At 48.5% G+C, this 19,554-nt stretch overlaps 1 protein-coding gene across 1 annotated transcript; it reads left to right on the top strand.

Annotated features, from left to right (window-relative positions):
• The first annotated feature begins 16,350 nt into the window (after positions 1 to 16,350).
• Positions 16,351 to 17,140, top strand: LOC120696003 (E3 ubiquitin-protein ligase SIRP1-like). The gene has a single exon (XM_039979180.1). It carries the CDS (start codon positions 16,453 to 16,455, stop codon positions 16,912 to 16,914), a length of 462 nt encoding a protein of 153 aa, XP_039835114.1. The 5' UTR covers positions 16,351 to 16,452; the 3' UTR covers positions 16,915 to 17,140.
• Positions 17,141 to 19,554: the final 2,414 nt, after the last annotated feature.

The following is a 19,554-nucleotide window of genomic DNA, read 5'->3' as shown; positions in this document are numbered from 1 at the left end:
AAATATTTCAACTGCTTCTGCACCAGCTTCCAGGAGTAACTCCATCCCCTTGCGAACGGCCTCATACTCTACTAAATTATTGGTGCATGGAGTAGCCATCCTGATGGAAAAAGAATATGTCGCCCCACGAGGCGATACCAACAGAATTCCTACGCCGCACCCATCATCACAAGCCGATCCATCGAAAAACATGGCCCAGGCACGTACAAAAAGTGCGGACACGCCAGTGTTGACCCTGTCTGCAATGAGATCCGCTAGTGCCTGTCCCTTAACTGCCTTTGCAGGTTGATATCGGATATCGAATTCTGACAATGCAAACATCCATTTTCCTAGTCGGCCTTTCAGAATAGGAACCAACAACATATGCTTGATGACATCCTATTTGCATATAATGATCGTCTCCGCCGAGAGCAAAATATGTCGAAGCTTTGTACATGTAAAGAATAAACAAAGACAAAGCTTTTCGATCTCAGGATACCTGGTCTCGGCGTCCAACATGCGCCTGCTGAGGTAGAAGACAACCCTCTCCTGGTCGTCATGTTTCTGAATCAGAACCGAGGCGATGGAAATGTCACCCACGGACAAGTACACGTAGAAAGGCCTGTCCTTCCATGGAGGAACCAAAACTGGAGGGTTCAACAAGTATTCTTTTATTTCATCAAAAGCTTGCTGCTGCTCTGCCCCCCAGTGAAATCCATCATCGGACTTGATTTTCACCAGACCCATGAACGGCTCGATACGCCCAGACAGATTGGAGATAAATCGTCTGACAAAGTTGATTTTGCCGATGAGCTTTTGTAACTCCTTCGTAGTAGGCGGCTTCATTGTCTTTACCGCCTCCTGACTCTTCAAGCCGATCTCAATTCCCCACTCATGCACCAGGAATCCTAAGAACTGACCAGCTGACACGCCAAAGGCACATTTCTTTGGGTTCATTTTGAGCCCAAACTTCCGAGTCCGTTCCAAAACTTTACGCAAATGTTCCAGATGCCCCCCAGCTGACATGGACTTGACCACGACATCATCAATGTAGATTTCTACGAGCTTGCCAATGAGATCATGAAAAATGTAATTCATGGCGCATTGATACGTTGCACCGGCATTTTTCAATCCAAAGCTCATAACCAAGTACTCGAACAAGCCAACCGCGCCTAGTACTCTGAACGCGGTCTTGCTTATGTCTTCTAGGGCCATGAAAATCTGGTTGTAGCCAGCGTTACCGTCCATAAAACTCAGCATTTTGTGACCGGCAGCGGCGTTGATTAATGTTTCTGCCACGGGCATCGGATATTCGTCCTTTGGCGTTGCTCTGTTGAGGTCTCTGAAATCCACGCAGACTCTCCATCGGCCATCCTTCTTTTGTACAGGGACCACACTAGAGATCCATTCTGCGTACCTGCATGGCCTGATGAACCCTGCATCCAATATCTTTTGCACCTCTTTCTTGACCTCCTCCAGGACTTCAGCCTTCATCTGCCTTGCTCGTTGTTGAAACGGCCGAAATCCTTTCTTGAGCGGGAGCCGATGTTCGACGATGCTTCTATCCAAACCAGGCATTTCAGTATAATCCCACGCGAAACAATCCCGGTATTCCCTCAACAGTGCTATCATGGGCTCACGCAGACTCGGGTCTAGCTTCTTGCTGATAAATGTTGGTCGCGGCTTATCCCCGGGACCAATATCCACTTCCTCCAAATCGTCAGCTGATGTAAACCCGTACCCCAACTTGCCGTCGCCTGTTAAATCGACTGCAGACGCAGGCGACTCATCATCATCTGCCACATTGACAGCAAACACGGGGAGATGACAAAAGAAAATTTTCGGCCGACCGCACGGGCCGGCCGTTTCTATATTACTCCTTGAAACTGAATGCTCATTAACTGACCATCTACCGGAGCAGGCCATTGTTTGTACATAATGTAACGACTTTAACTCCAAACATATATTACTCATTTTTTGGGGCCGGTCGCTGGGACTGGCCTCTCTAATCTTGCTGGATTCCGTAACTTGCCAGAATATTTTTACTCTGTGAGGCCAGTGGATAAGACCAGCCTCAGCCTGTTTTTTGTCGCTTCGATCCGATCACAGTTTTCCAGCGCGATCCCTGAGATCGGCTCTTGCCCTTCCGCGTCCCAGGCGTTCATATTTGCGAGCGAAACCTCGCTAAAGTCATTTGCATGGACCACCTCCACTTCATTGCCATCCCACTGGACCAAACACTGGTGCATCGTGGAAGGAACACAACAATTGGCGTGAATCCAATCTCTCCCAAGCAGCACTGTGTATGTACTCTTACTGTTGATGATGAAGAACGAGGTTGGGACGGTCTTGCGGCCAACTGTCAACTCCACATTGAGGACGCCCTGCGCCACTGACGGTTGGCCGTTGAAATCATTGAGCATCACATTGGTCTTGATAAGATCAGCAGGGGAACGACTCAACCGGTGCAGCAATGAGTACGACATCAGACTGATTGCGGCGCCAGTGTCGACCAACATCCTGTTCACAGGCTTGCCATCGATGAGGCCCTTGAGATACAATCCCTTCAGGTGCTTGTAGCTTTTCTCCTTGGGCTTCTTGAATATGATCGGCTGTGGACCGAGATCCAGCTGCGCGATGGCCAATTCCTCCGGTTGGGGCGCCCGAAAACTCCGACGGGAGCACGAACACCATGTTCACATCAGCCGATGGCTTGTCATCGGCTCTTGGCTGCTTGGGGCGCCACTCCCTCCTTGGAGGGCACCTTTCCACCCTTCGCGGGTGCCTGACTTGCTCCGCAAGATTTGGATGCGCTTTCCTCAGCACTTCGAGGTACCTTGCTTCCGCCTCCTCGAGATTGCGTAAGCGCTGCACCCTGCGCTTCTGTGAGCGGCTGAGCCCGTCAGGACACCATCGTGGACGATGATACTTATCTTTCTCTTCTAGCTAAAGATCATCCCTAGATGGCCACCTAACATGGTCGTCGTGACGTGTTCTGGGCCCCAAGCGCTGGAACACTGATGTCTCGACTGGCTGGCGTCCCCGAGGCCTGCACTCCAAGCAATCATCTATAGTAGGCAATCGGCTCATGCCGGAATTCCAACATTACCTGAAGAACGGGCAATGCCAGTGGTAGCGTATAGCCTGGCGCCTCCCCAGCATCCTCCCTGTGCGGTGCTCATACTCCTCCTCTTCCGATTCATATCGGCGGCGCAACTTGTACTGGTACTGGTATTTTTCCAGAAGCCGATTAGAAGCTGGGAGTTGATTGCGGATGTGACGCACTTGTTTTTCAGTAACATGTCGCTGCTCCAGCTCGTCTTCATCCTGGGGCCGTTTGCCAGAAGCGGCCTCCTTCCTCTGCTCGTCACGGCGGCGCATGGGTCCCGCCATGTTGATCTGGAAGGCCAAGTTCTGGCCTTTAGGTCCAAGATTCGACATCTCCACCATGTTAGCTTGTGGGAATGGTTGACTGTCCACCTTCATCGTGTGTTGGGCCAGAATTAATCGGCCTTGCTCGATAGCCGATTGGATCTGCCAACGTAGCTCCTTTGTAGTCATTTGTGGCATGGGTGAACGAGTGGTGCCACTTGCAATACAGCCTCCCGTGCAGCTCTTGCGTCGTTGGCAGCTTGTGATTCTCTGGGAGCTTCAACTGCTTCTCCTTGAGCAGTAAGTCGAATATCTGCTCTGCCTTGGCCACGTCAAAGTCAAAGCCCTTCACAAGCCCCTTCTATTTGGCCCACTTGCATGGGACAGGGTTTGCCCCCCGGGTCCACTCCGCCACAGCCACTTCTTGTTCCTCGCCAGAATCATTGGAATCACCTGCTTGGGCCATATTGACATGGCGCTTGAATTTTTCCTGGTACAGATTAGGGTGGTAGTGTTCATACGTCGTGAGCTTCTGCACCATGTGTGCCAGAGAAGTGAATTCCAATTGAAAAGCCAGATCCTTGATCAGCTTAGCAGGTCCCAGAACTGCCAAATCAACTGCCTCCTTCTCTGTGATGCGCGATGAGTAGCATCGATTCTTGACATCTCTGAAGCGCTGTACGTACTCTGAGACACTTTCCCCCCGCTTCTGCCTGACTTGGGTGAGGTCGGTAATCCCGGCTTCGGCAGCCTCTGAATGATACTGGGTGCGGAACTGATCTGATACTGTGAGCTCTGAGCGATGTATACCATCCAAAAGCTGAACCTGTGAGAGTCTGGGAGAAGAAACGGACCCTCAGAGGATCCGATACTGAAATCATCCCAAGCTGCGTCAGGTATCGGCTCACATGTTCAATGGAGCTAGCTCCTTCTGATCCGCTGAATTTGGTGAACCCCGGGAGCCGATACTTGGGTGGCAATGAGATCAGGTCGTAATCACTTGGATACGGCTTGGAATAGCCGATCGCCTTTCTCTTGGGTAGGATGCCAAACTGGTCCCTCAGTATTGCACTGACCTGCTCCACACTAAGAACTCCTGGGGCCGAGGGCTCAGCACTCGGCCCGGTAGCGTACTTCGCTAGCCATGCCTGCTTCTCCGCATCTGCTCCTGAAACTCCAGTACCCACCAGATGTCCCATGCGTGTTGGGTTGATATTGTCAGGTATGTACACGCACGTGTAGCCGTGCGTGATCTCTTTGGGCGGCTCGCTCAGGAACTGGCCTTCTCCAGGGTCACTGCTGATCTTGTAAATGACGTAGATCGGCGAACTCTGCGGTCCTGCTGCCGCGAGCGAGTACGATACTGGCGGCCTAGATTGCAACGCAGCTTCCCCCCTATGGGTCCCCAGGAGTGGTCCCGATGGGGAGTACTGGTTCTTGATCACCTCCTGGACAATGCGATGTGCCACGCGCTCGAGCTCGTTCACCAGACTTTCTGAGTGCCGATGAAGCGTGTGAGCCACCATGTAGTTCATCTCCTGCCGCAGGGCTCTGGTGCGCTCTTCTGATGGCACGGACAGATCAACGTTGTCGAGAGCGCCCTCTGGTGAGAACCCCTTCCACCTGATGTTGTGGTTGCGGGTCCTCTCGAAAGAGCCGATGAGATCGGCTTCAAACTAAGCTTTGACCTCATCATATTTTTGCTTGTGTTCTGGAGTCAGCTCTTCATACGTGACAGGTTTGGTGACCGGCAGAACAGGAGCTTGGTCTTGAGGTCTAGTCATCTCTGCGGCGGGCGTTGTTGTTGATGAAGGTCCCACCGGGCGTGCCAGAATGTGTTGTCGGTCAAAACCCACCGGCGAGTAGCGACAGGCAACACGAAGAGCCGGGAGGTTGCCGGGGTGCTGGCAGGCACTGCTCCCTCGTCAACGGCCCGCAATTCTAGCACACGCTACGGCTTTGTAAGACGCAGGGCGTGCCACCTGACCTATAACCGATCAGGAAGGTGCGAACGTGCTTGCGACGATTTGCCTGCATACACAAACACGTGAAAACATGAGTCCGAGCCGTGGTCGTCTCCCCGGGATGACTCTTGCATTGGCTTTAAAGAGCCGATCGAGTCCCGGTGTCAGATTGGATCTGCTTGTATCCGGATATTGATAAATAAAGCAAATAACTGTAAAACTACTCCAATTAAATCTAGCTAATCTAATCCACGACGGTAAAAGCCTCACTGCTAGATCGGAACATCCTACACGTAATTGGGCCTAATGAGCGTAATAAATAACAAAACCTTAACCAGAATAGAGGCCTAAGAACAAGCTAAAGCCGATTCCCGGATCAATTCCCTGTTAAGACTAAGGCAAAGCATCTAATACGTCACCGGATCATCCAACCCGTTTGCAAGGCCTAACCTAGCAGATATTACACCAATTCTTAAGTATAAGAACAAACCGTAACAGATTAGATCTACTAGATGGAAAAGAAGCAGGGTGTTGTCTCCGTGCAACTAATTCTATGCAACAAGAATTAGCATAAGATTAAAACGTGGCTGCACAGAAACAACATGATATTCGTAGATGGTAAGCAACAAAAGCATAATGAATCTACTAAAAGCCATGCTACGAACATCAAGATAACTAGTACTACTCGCCATAAAAAATGCTTCAGTACGAGTAATACCAAGGTAAAAGCAAGAACAACGCTGCCCTGATCGCAAGAAGCAATCAGGGCAGCATGGCGCTTACTTGGATGAAACCCTAGAATTAGGGGTGGCGATGCGCCGAGAGTTGTTGATTGCAAACGTGATGACGTCCTTTTTTTACAAATACCATAGGATACATATTTATAGTCCGGAGACTTGGGAAACAATCTAAACTAATGTGTCCATATCGGACTCTATCTCTAACTCAATCTGAACTAAATCTAAGGATACATGGCCCACATGGCCCAAATGCTCACGCAGGAGCCGATTCGTAAGCCTTCTTCAATTTCTTCATTAAGCCCAACTCACTCGCGGCCCATTAATTAACCTATTAAATTATGGCGATAACATATCCCTGCTCACGTTTGGGAGACCTCCACAGTGGAACAGCTCCTAAACCCGCAAGCCTGGATTGATCATGTGCAAGAAACCACGGTTGAGCTTAACGACTTGGCTTCGTTTCGGTGCTCTGCTTGGTGTTTGGATGTAAGCAAAGTTCCCCCATCTAAGGAGCTATGGGTTGCTGAACCTCCGAACGTCATTCTAGAAGACCCGCCGGTGAAGAGGTTCTTGTCTTACCCTATCAGTTTCAAGACTTCTGTCGTGTCTCCTTCCTGTGGTTTGGATCCAAACCCGCCACCACCCCCTCCTCATGAAGATGGCAGTGATGAAGATCCCTCCACACGGCAGATGCGGCGACTCTCGGCATCTGCGCCGCTGCGTTCCCATCATCAGATGATCGTTGGGTGCGTCAATGCCGCTGGCGGCGGCGATGTTTCTGCTTCACAGGCGCGTGTGGGGCAACCAACATCCGGCTCCTCGCGAACAGTGACATTAATGGTGGCTTCGGGCTCCCAGGTAGCCGGCTTGGGCAGGGAAGGTTCGCTGGGATTCGAAGTGGAGGGTATCAATGAAAAGCAAATACAGTTGGAGGCCCTTGAAGACCGTGAGCAGCACGACCCTGCTAAAGGCAAAGTGGTGCCGGCTGATTTTATGAAGGACGGCCTTCTCAAGGCCAATGTTCCAATTTTGAAGGTGCAGTGCCTGCATTATCTCCATCTGGGCCTTCTGGTGATTTCGGTGGGCCGGCTGTGGGTTCATATGAGTCTGAGACGGACATCTTGGTGAATGGGCTTGATGCTTTGGGCCTGGACACGGTTGAAATGATTCCGGTCTCTTCCGGCCCGGTCACTGTTGGGGCGACGGTGCTTCCGGCCTCCTCCGGCTCGGCTTCTGAGGTGGCTACGATGCTTCCGGCCTCCTCCAGCCTGGCTGCTGGGGTGGCTACGGTGCTTCCGGCCTCATCGGGCCTGGCCGTTGAGGAGTCTACGGTGCCTCCAGATTTCCCCAGCCCGGCGGCTGTAGAGGCCACGGACTTGCACACTCCTCGTTCCCCACCGACGACTTCAATGTCGCCGCAGCCGCCTCGCCTCCACTCCACCCCGACGTGGTTCTATTCCAAGCGCCAATTTTGTCAGTCTCGCCACCAGAATGGAAGACATGGAGAGGCTCGGGATGCGCCTACCCTTGCCCAGCCTATTGTGATGCCGGATGCGGCTAGGACTGAGATCGATGCGGCTGTGATTCCGGCTGTGGGAGTTCCAGGAGCCGCTCCATCTCCAGCCAGGATGCCCTCCTCCCCTCTCACCCCTCTTGAAGCTCGGATCGCCTTCCTCGACAAGCTCACTCACCGCGCTGAAGGCCTGCTGCCGGTGCCTGCCATCCACAAGCGCAGGCGCAAATCCCAGCTGACTAGTGAGACTCCTAGAAGAAGCCGCCGACTCACTGGTTCTGCCGTGTAATTCCAGCTTGGAGATCTTGAGACAAGAGCAAGAAAGAAGGTCATGAGGGCCCTGGACATCATCGGCGAGAATGAAGGTATTACTCCGCAAGCCCAAGATGAATACGCTAAGTTATTTAGTCATCGCCCGTCTGCTTCACATATTCAGGCCATGACGGCATTGTTCAGTTGGTCCTTGCCTGAGGACCTGGGACAGAGTGTTGATGGAGATTTATTAGCCTGAGTGGTTTTTCTCTCCTATGGTCGTTATTTCTCTCTATCTTTTTTACATGGATCCTAGAAACATTCTAATATGGAACGTGAGAGGGATTAACTCCGCTACTAGACAAGACTCTGTGCGCACGATTGTGGATTCTTCTCAGGCAGACATGTGCATTCAAGAAACAAAAATTTCGACAATGACCAATAGAGTATTGCTTTCTGCTCTAGGCTCGGATTTTTCTGAATACACTGTTGTCCCTGCTGCGGGCATCAGTGGGGGGATTCTAGTTGCCTGGAGACGACACAACAAAGTCTTGGACACTCCTCGGATTGATAGCCACAGTACCACCATTCGTATTTCTCAGTCGAATGGACAACACTGGTGGCTCACCTGTGTTTATGGTCCCCAAGGAAATGATGCTAAAATCCAATTCCTGCAAAAGTTGCGTGACATTCGGGCTGCTTGCCCAGGTCCGTGGATGGTGGCTGGTGACTTCAACCTTATTTACAAGGATGAAGACAAGAACAATCCAAATCTTAACAGAGCAATGATGGAGCACTTTCAGAAATTGATCAATGATCTGGCCCTCAAAGAATTACCTCTGCATGGTAGTAATTCACATGGTCTAATCAGCAGGACTCTCCCACCCTTGTGAAACTAGATAGAGTGCTGTGTACAGTTGATTGGGAGGATATTTTTCCTAACTATCTGCTCCAAAGTTCAGCCTCGGATGACTCTGATCATTGTCCCTTGCTGCTTGGACTTCATGATAATAAACGTGGCCGACGTCGATTCCACTTTGAGTCCTTTTGGCCCAAGCTTGAGGGTTTTCATGAAGCTGTTGCCTCTGCCTGGACCTCTATTCCTGTTGGGTCGTGTCCTTTCACCACTATTGATAAGAAGCTCAAAGCTGTCACCAAGAGCTTGCAGAGTTGGAGCAGCAAAACTGTCGGTCAGTTAGCTATGCAGCTAGCTCTTGCACGCGAAATTCTCCATCAATTTGAGATCGCTCAAGACAGCCGCCAACTATCCGAGGAGGAGATTTGGCTTAAGAATAATCTCAAAAAGCACAGCTTAGCTCTTGCTTCTCTCAAGCGCACAATGGCACGTCTACGATCGCGAATCAGTTGGCTAAAAGATGGGGATGCTAACACGCAGTTGTTCCACCTTCATGCCCGGCACAGGAAAAGGAAGAATTTCATTGGGAGGCTTCTTTCTGGAAATCGAATCTGCACCAGCCAACAATACAAAGCTGCAGTTATTGATGAGTTTTATGTTAATCTGGTGGGAAGTTGCACAGCTAGAGAACATACTATTAATTTAGCTAAGTTGGGAATTTCTGAACATAACCTATCTGAGCTTGATCTTCCTTTCACTGAAGAAGAGGTGTGGAGCACCATTAAGCAGATGCCTTCGGATAAAGCGCCTGGTCCTGATGGATTCACAGGTCGTTTCTATAAAACTTGCTGGCCCATTATAAAGGAGGACATCATGGCTGCCATTTCTGCAATCTGGAGTAGGAAGCTCATTAATTTTGGGACTCTCAACTCAGCATACATCACTCTACTTCCCAAGAAGGAGGATGCAGATCAGCCCAAAGATTTCAGACCTATAAGTTTAGTTCACAGCTTTGCTAAATTAGTCACCAAGTTGCTGGCGAATCGCCTTGCGCCTAAATTACAGGAAATGGTCTCACCTGTCCAGAGTGCCTTCATCAAGGGACGCTTCATTCAGGATAATTTCATGTTAGTGCAACAGATTGCCAGATATCTTCACCAATAGAAAGAACCTCGCATACTGCTAAAGCTGGATATCTCTAAGGCCTTTGACTCAGTGTCATGGCCCTTCCTCCTCGAAATCTTGCAACATTTGGGGTTCGGACAGATTTGGTGGGATATAATCAGTGGGCTTCTCTACACTTCAACCACTCAGGTATTATTGAATGGAATCCTTGGTGATCACATCTCTCATCGTTGAGGACTGCGACAGGGCGACCCCCTCTTGCCAATGCTTTTCATCTTGGTCATGGATGTGTTGGGGCATATGATCTCGAAGGCTGCCAATGAAGGACTGCTACTGCCTTTATCCAGAAGGGCGTTCAAGCACCGTGTCTCCATGTATGCGGACGATGTGGTGCTTTTCCTCCACCCTGCCGCTGAGGACATTGAGATTACCATGGACATCCTTAACCTTTTTGGGGAGGCAACGGGGCTCAAGACCAACCTGCAAAAAAGCAATGTACTACCCATTAGATGCGAGGACACAGATATATCAACTGTTCAGACTTTGCTCCCATGCGCCCTTGTGGATTTTCCATGCAAATATCTTGGCTTGCCTCTTTCCCTAAAGAGACTAACCAAGGAACAAGTGCAGCCTTACATCGACCGAATTGCTGATCAACTTTAAGGATGGAAAGCAAACCTAATGACTAAGGCAGGGAGAAGGGTCCAAGTACAGTTTGTCTTACTGGAATGCTCATTTACCTCTTCATGGCTGTTGAGTTTCCAGCATGGCAAATCAAAGCGATAGACAAAATTCGGCGAGGATTCCTTTGGAGAGGCCGAAGGGAAGCACGCGGGGGCCATTGCGTGATCGCTTGGCTCAAAGTATGCCGGCCCAAAAAACTTGGTGGACTCGGAATTTCAGACCTTAAGACACTGGGATGGTCATTGAAGATGCGTTGGATTTGGCTACAAAAAACAGAGCCCAATCGTCCATGGACGGACTTCAACATACATATGCCCGAACAGATTAGAGCTTTTTTCGCAGCAGCCTTTTATACGGAGGTTGGAGACGGCACTACTACTCTTTTTTGGACAGACCGCTGGCTCCATGGTCAAAGTATTGCTGACCTGGCGCCTCGCCTTATGGCTGCTATCCCAATAAGAAGACGCAAGAAGAGAACAGTACAAGAAGCTCTTGTCAACCATGCTTGGGTTTCGGATATTCAATGTGGTCTCCCTGTTGGAGTTCTCATAGACTACCTTCGGTTGTGGGATATTATGTCTAACTTCCAGCTACAGCCTGAAATGGAAGATAAACACATATGGCGGTTTTCAGCTAATGGGCAATACTCTGCGAAGACAGCTTATGAGGGTTTCTTCCTGGGGGGGCAACTGTTTTTAGACCTTGGGAGAAAATCTGGAAGACTTGGGCTCCCGCCAAATGCTCTTTCTTTATGTGGCTTGTTGCCCATAACAAATGTTGGACTGTGGATCGCCTAGCAAAAAGAGGCCTCCCTCATCCTGATCGATGTCCTATGTGTGACCAAGAATCAGAGACAATTAATCATCTCCTTATCGGCTGCTCTTTTGCAAGGGAATTCTGGCATCGCTTCCTCTCACATGTCGGCCTGCAAGCTCTCTCTCCGCAGCTTTCGGATTCATCCTTTTATGACTGGTGGGAGAGGATCACCATTGACTGTAGTGTTCTAGTGCTTCAAGGAATCAACTCTCTTATTATTCTTGGGGCTTGGACTATATGGACTCAACGAAACAATTGTGTCTTTGACGGATCCGCTCCTGATCACTCTGTTCGCTGGGCTGGAGCTGGAGCTGGAGCTGGTGGCTGGAGTGGTGTGAGAGAAAAATACTGTTGGCTGGCTGGTGGCTGGAAGCTGGTGCTGTAGCGGTGTGAGAGGAAAATACTGTTGGGCTGGAGGCTGCTGGAGCTGCCGAAGAGAGTAGATGTGGCTCGGGCTCTTATTCTGTCCAGCGAAGAAAGAAAGTTATGGTCAATGGCGGGGGCTCGAGGAATTTCCTTCCTTACTGCCTCTACAATAGTGGAATGAAAGGAGGGGCGCTGGTGGTCGTTTTTTCTTTCTATTCTTGTCAACAGGCGCGATTGTTTTAGGATTCCTGTGGGCAGGTGTGTGAGTGCTAAGATGTGTGTTCCGTGTGGGTTTGGTGTTGAGTTGTGTCTTTGTGTTGCTTTGTATTTTCAGGGATCTTTCCCTTTCTCTTCTTAATATAATGAAGCGCAGTTCTCCTGCGTCTTTCGAGATAAATAGATTATGCTACACCCATGCAACAATCAGTAAATTAGTTGTTCCCTTGAAATCAGGGGCGGAGCCAGGACCCGTGCTGAGCGTGCTGCAGCATGGGTCCAGCTCGGTTCATCCCATGTAAGCCTGTATAGTATTTAGACCAAAGCAGTACTATTTAGCATAATTTGAATTAACCTGGTATTGTTCACTGGTTTAGCCCGAGCTGGAGGGGCTTTCTAGCGGGGAAAGCTATTCATCGAGCGCGCGGGTGGCAGCGAAGCTGTCGCAGAAGCGCCGCAACGCGCCCTGTTCATCTTCCCCGGCGAGCTCCGGCCGGGGTTCGGGCCCTTCGGGGTTCCGGGTTGCCGGGTCCTGTGGCCTCCGGCAGCCTTAGAAGAGGGGGGAGGGGGCAGGGAAGCCCGGCGGCGGAGGCGGGTTGCGGGCGGCGGCAGTCGGAAGCAGGGACGCCGCCGGCCGGGGGCGGCGGGGGACATGCGGTGGGTCAGGCACCGGGCGGGGGAGCCGGGGAGCGCGGGTCGGAGCTGATTAGTGTCGGCGGCGGAGGAGGCGCCCGCGGCGGCGCCAGCGGGGGAAGGCGGGGGCGCGGCGCCGGGAGCTTCTGCGATGTATCAACGGCAAATCGCACAAAGCGATGAATAGACACCCCCCTTTCTAGCTCTGCCCCTGCTTGAAATAGACTACAATCGTATTCCGAACTACTGCATACTCTTTCAATTTCGAAGAGCAGCTCATTGTGATGAATGGTCAATCATTGCACTTTAGCGTTTGTTCTCTTTAGGTACAAGCAAATGGTCAAAGATGGGTGTGCCACTTGATTTGTTTTGCCTGTTCTGTCACTCTTCATGTTGCTTCTGTTTTGTGTGCAGGTGCTGGGTCGGTCCGATGGGTACCAGGGCAGCAGAGTTTGTTCTTTTTTCTGGCTGCAATGCAAGGTTGGCACCGAGAAGTCTGTGATGTCTCTCATAAATGATTTCTGGGCGTTTTCCCAACATTTGATGAAGAGAGCCAGCAACAAGCAAAGCACACTACATCTCGAGGAGTTCACGCCTGCATTCTTCGTAACAACTAAGAGGCATGCTGCTACATATCCATCAAAGTGAATTGAGTCACCGTTATCTGGGAGCACTTCCATTGTAGATTATCAATAGCTAACTAGAACTTGAATATAATCTCAAATAGATTTGATGCAAATGATAGAAATGTCTATCAATCTTAGATGATCTGGGTCCTATCATTTACTCCTTTGTATCAAACGTTGTTGAACGGTGACTAATTTAATAAACACTTTTGTATGGCCAGATATTACCAAAATGCCAAGGTAATTATGTGATTGTTTTTACAAAAATGATTACGTGTTTACATATGCAAATAAACATAGTCTTACAAAAATGGTGCATTATTGTTTTCTTTATTTTCTTTATTGACATACTTTTATACATCAATTAAAATTTTCTGAGTGATATGAATCATATATGTGGAATATGATAGGGCGTGCAAAGCGCACCTAATGTTCTAGTTGGAGGAATAAGTGGATCAAAGAGAGTGATGGCAGCTCATGAACAAGACCAACCTGCTAGATTGACCAAGTTGAGGACAAAGGAACTACATTCAACTGAGGAAGATCTCCAAAATACAACTACAAATGCGCTAGAAGATGCATTGACTTCAGCCAATTGTCCCACCCAACTTGGTGATCAGATCCAGAACTGCAAATGAAGGTAAGTTTCTCCTTTCTCCAAAACAATGTTTACATGTGCAATGGCCAAATCTGTTATGAACTAAATAAAATCAATCTAAATCTGAAATCTGCAATGACTTATAAAGGAATGAAATAGCTCATGTCGTGATATATATGACATATCCTGGTACTAATTGTCCATTATTTTCAGGTCAACCAAATTTCCAGGCAAGAGTCCTGCAGAAGTTGTTACGATTATTTTCAGGCAAGAGTCCTGCAAAAGCTATTGCTCAAGTTTTGCCAACATCCAAATTTCTTCAAAATGTTAGCCTTGACTCTAAAAAAGTGCCAAAGCTGATGCAGCTGCATGTGCACAAGAGCTTCAGGCTGAGGTTGAGACTGAAAGGCAGGGTGCTGCAATACTTAAAGTGAAACTAGATGACCAGCAGAAAGAGATTGCAGCTTTGAAGAAGAAGGTAGGAGAATCAGCTGAAGCAAGTAAGAAGCATGAAGTTGAGATTGAAAAATTGAAGAAACAAGCTGACGAGACCAATGCCCCTCTATTGATTGCTCATCCTTGACAAAGAGACCCTAAAGCTCATCCTTAACTCCATGATAATTGGTGTTTGTCACAAAACACAAATTCAGACTTGAATGGAGTAGACTTAGCGACCTTATTTTGCTAATTGGCAGACATTGGCATAACGACATGTATGGGCTGTTACTTGGGTTGTGCTACTTGGATATGTGACATGTATGGACCTGACTTGTATTTTGCTACTTTTTTGAGAGTATTGTATTTTACTACTTGAACATGTGACCAATGCAATGAATCTACTGAAGTATATTTTGGTTAATTATTTGATGTCCTATCTCTACTACTTGTGACGAACATGTCCATATTAACGTTGCTTCCTGGATCATTCTTTTGGGCAAACTTTGATTGCTGTAATGATTTGTATTGGGCAGTAATGTTTGGGATTATTCTGTAACGTATGTGCTGCATTGACTTCAAGGGTTACATGTGGGTTATTCGAATTCATTTTGAATACACTGATGTGAAAATTGGCCAGATCACACTACATGGGCTTTGCTACAATTCTAATGTGTTTTGTGACAAATTAGAATTATCATAATTTAACGGCCACGTAGCACCTTGTATCGTAATTCATGCTAAGTTTTTATGACGTTTTAGAGGTTTAATAATAACACAAACTGAGTGTCATTAACTAGTGACGGAAGAAAGATAGTCACAATATTTATGAAAAAGATATATTTTCATCACAGAACAAGATTAGTGACGCATCAATTTTTGTCACATGGTTATCACAACTTGCGAACTGTGACACAATTTTCACATTTTGTGACATAAACGAAATGTCATAGAAGGCAACATTTCTTGTATATGCCCGTCAACAACGAGTTGTATGTGGTGACTTCATCAATCTCGAGGATCTGCCAGCTTAATCTCTCATATTGCTCGTAGAGGTAAGAGCAAATCAATAGTTCCCTATCTCTCTTCTCTATCCTTGATTTTTTGAAAAAGGAAAAAACCCTCTCCAATAGTTTTCCATCCTAATTCATCATCTCTTAACAATTGGCAAATTGGCCTCTCTTATGTGTAAAAATACGCATCCCTTCGCCCGTCCAATCGCCCCTCCCCCGCGGCGTTTTTATGTCGCGGAATTATCCTTGTGGGACCACAACTTCTTATTTTTAGGAGTAAAAATGGGGAACTATTGGAGATGGACTCTTTTTTACATATTCATACCTATTTGGGGAGTTGACAAAAACAACAATATTTTCTCCCAAAAACTTATTGTTTGACAACTCCCCAAATAGGTATGGGGAGGCAAAAAAGAATCCATTCCCTATTTTTACTCCAAAAAATTAGAAGTTTGTAGCCCCCACAAGAATAATTCCATAGGAAACGCCTAGCGGAGGGGGGGGCGATCGAGATGGGAGAGGCGGTGCGCATTTTTACGCACTAGGGAGGCTAATTTGACTATTATTAGAAGATGAGAAACTAGAATGAGGAGCTACTTGAGAGTGTATTTTTCTTTTTATCCAAAAAGATAAGGATGGGGAAGAGAGATTAGAAACTGTTGGAGATGCTTTTAGGGGAGAAAAAATCGGGAACTATTAAAGATGGTCTAAGGTTGTGTGCGTAGCATATTCATAAGGATGAATGCACTTGTGTATATGCAAGCATCTGCGTTCCTACCGAGTTTCGAAAATAAACAATCTAGCAAATTGGAATAGCTACTTCCCACATTTATTAAGCTTGATCCAGGCTGATGGGGCAACCTTGGCCCCAATTTGGTGCAAAAGCACAGGGTCTAGTCATCCCATTCGATCCAGTTCCAAAGTTCCCAAACACGAGTCGTCGAGTCCTCATCCAAACAGAAAAACACAGACATGGCCCCACGTGGCGTCGACGCCCGCGGCCGCCCCCAACACGCCATCGGTTTTTACCGCCCGCGGTCCTCCTAGCCCACGTCAACAACACGTCGTCGCTATCCGTCGCGTGCTTGGATCCCATCGAACCAGGTCACACGCGCCTTTCATGCATATCCACATACCAAATCCGCGCTTTTATAATAAGGCAGAGCCACAGCCCCGGTCTGCTAGCTCGTATCACTTCGCATCTCTTCACATCTCTGATCTCTATCTTTTCCACCGTATAATCCTCTAACACTACCGACCAGCAATGGATGGGGAGATGGACTGGATCGCCGCGCGGTTCCTGCTGTCCACCATACTCGGGGTGCACCCGCTGGTGGTCCTGGATGACGGCGGCCGCGACGACGAGCACTTCCCCGTGGACGACCGCGGCCAGCGCGCGGTGGTGCCGACGGCGGTGGAGGCGCCCGAGGGGGTGGCCGGCGTGTCGGTGTGCGCGGTGTGCACGGAGGAGGTCGCGGCGGGACAGGCCGTGGTGCGGCTGCCGTGCGCGCACTGGTACCACGCCGGCTGTATCGCCCCCTGGCTGCGGATCAGGAACAACTGCCCGACGTGCCGGGCGGAGCTGCCTCGGGAGGGCGGGGCGGAGAGGCCGCGGCCACCGGCGCAGCATGCCGCGCAGCTGGCGGAGGCGGCGATGGAGATGGCCGGCGGCCGGCTGCGGCGGGAGGCGTCGTACACGATGCTGGCCGGCACGTTACCCTGCTAATAATTAAACTAGCTACTAGCTGGTGGATCGGACGTGACAGCCTGACAGGCAACACGTACGTGACAGTAGCATTAATGTACAGCGATATTTGAACTTCTTTTTAGTGTTTTTTAGGCACTTCTTTTTTAGTGTCAAGTAATAATAAGCAATGTACAGCGATAATCTAATCGAAGCAACAAAGACCAAGAGTTTGGAGGTTTTCACTCGAAACTTGGTTGGACCAACAGTTCATCATCAGTTATTCTTCACGTACTCTAACTTCACTTACTCTAGTAATAAACACCCCCCCCCCCCCCCCCCCCCCAATACGATTCCCCGCTTTGATAGTGCTGGCTGGTTTCAGATGCTAGGTTTGGATCCGTAAGAACATGCCAATTTGACACTTGAGCACAGCAATCACGCAGCTATATATATATATGCCAGGGCTAATTTCTACCCTGGGTATGGAATAACTATTCCATACCCGCCCGAGCCAGCCCCGCCCGCGCGCGCCAGCGCCCAGCAGATCCGAGGCGAGGGAGGCCGGTTTTTCTTCTTCTGCCTTCGCATGTGTGGTTTTCAAACAAGCCTCCGGTTTTTATGGCCTGCGCGCATCACACGCACACACCCCTCCCATGTCCGGTTTTGCGCGCACACATCTAGTGCCGCTAACATCCACGCGGTGTTTTTTTTTTAATTCCTTGCAGGTAGCATGTGCCCTTTTTTTTCTCCCGCGCGTAGCCTTCACGCTTTCTAGTACTAAGTTCCGCAGTCACTTGGTGTGGCATATTTTTTACAGACTAATGCTATCGGTTGTATACTTAGGTGCAAGATCTAATAAATATTTTTTTGAACATTATTGATTGGCTCAACGTTTTTTTTGGACGGACCACTTGATCCAATTTTATTTGCAACACATGTAAACAAATGATAGTGTGGACACAATGAAATTACTTGCAGCCAAGCATCGAATTAGCATTTTGGTCACCAATAATGGCACAAGAGCCGTGTGTTGTGTACATCACTTGTACAGTATTATTACAAGAGTTAAAAAAAGGCAACATCACTAGCAGATTAGGCTTGGTTTCATAAAACTGAATAGACAATAAGAATTTGCATGACGATTTCCTGTCAATGAAGAAGTCTAGCTGAGACGCAACCATGATGGCAGCTATCTAACTCTATGCTCCACCTGGATGCAATGACCGAGAGTTCCTCAGCCTCCTGTCACATTCGAGATGGCATAACTAAACCAGGTCCAAGTTTCTGTCCAATCAGTTTCAAGATGAAATAAAAATAAGATATTTTGCTTACAAAATCAAAGTTTGGAACAAGAACTAATATGATCCAACAAGGAGCACCTAAAAATCATCAGGTTTTGCAATGAATTGAAACAATTACTTCTCCTGGACAAGCAGTCTAAACTCTCGATAAAAATAGAAAACCACATACTCCACAACTCGGGAAGGAGCTCATCTCTGATGCCTGAGGCTGAGTTTGCCGAGGAGCACCATAGGAACACGGAAAGAAGATGGCATAACGGGTTAATTAACTGGCAGCACAATGCAAGCTTAATGAAACAAAGTATATATATGACCACAAAGAGTCTAGCTAATAATGGTAGAATACAAAGAGGTCAAGAACTGGACAGTTCTAATTATATGTAATAGATACAATCACCTCTGCTCTGCTTCTGCCATTGCCAGAAAAAAAAAGGAGCAATGAAAAGTTCAGGAAATAATCTCCAATATTAATAGTTTATAGAAGAGCTCAAAACTGCATACAACCTTGTCAAAAAAGGAATAATCTTCAATGTTTCTAAAGCTAGTCAGGAGATGAAGGGCATGCTTTGATTTATGTAATCCTAAAATAATTAATTGCATGGCTCTACAGGAAGAATAGTGAATATATATCAGTATACTGGAAAGAAGCAGCATGCATCAGTTGAATAGAGCTAAGAGCTTAGGTCTGCTTCTCTGAATGAGATGTACTAATGGAATTACAGAAATAGCATGAGAATGCGTAAAGAAACATATGCACATATCTATCTCATCAGGCATTGTACCTCATCCACGCTAGCAGAGTAGCAGTTTTGCATGTATCAGTCTCATCGGCGGCTTCGCACAATTGCCTTTCCAGGCATCACAGCAGCGCCATCCAATCAACATATCAATCTATTGGGAAGCTCAGGAACATACAAAAAAAAAACTAGAGCTAAACGAAATATTTGGTTGGCAAACAATGATTAGATCTGCACGCAGGAGCATATAAATTAGAATTGGAAATAGGGTTAAAATACTGCACAAAAATCACAAGCAAGATCCATTGCATCAGAAGAATTTTGAGACCTCATCCACAGCTACCGAGACGGCCGGAGGCGGGTACCTCGAGGACGCGGCGCGGCGGCGGGAGACTCTCACCGGGATGGCAGGAGGGGGGGCGTCGACACCCAGCGCGACCGTCTGCGTCTCGCCGGGGTAGCACAGGACGGAACAGTGACGCGTCAACAGGAGGGTCGCCGGCGGCGCAGGGTCTCGGTGAGGAAGCATGCAGCCTCTGAAACGGCGCCCGGTGCGGACGTCTGCAGGCAGCAACATGCCGGAGCGGCACGGGAGCCGGCGGCGCAGGGACTTGCCGGGGCGGCATGGGATGAAAAATCGA

The sequence above is a fragment of the Panicum virgatum genome, chromosome 2K (genome assembly GCF_016808335.1).
Source record: "Panicum virgatum strain AP13 chromosome 2K, P.virgatum_v5, whole genome shotgun sequence".
Taxonomy (NCBI): Eukaryota; Viridiplantae; Streptophyta; class Magnoliopsida; order Poales; family Poaceae; genus Panicum; species Panicum virgatum.
Note: the sequence above shows the minus strand (reverse complement) of the source record. Positions and strands in the feature narration are given on the sequence as shown.

What these genes read in the sequence shown, in the direction of transcription:
- LOC120696003 (XM_039979180.1), top strand. Translation starts at nt 16,453, where the DNA reads ATGGATGGGGAGATGGACTGGATCGCCGCGCGGTTCCTGCTGTCCACC.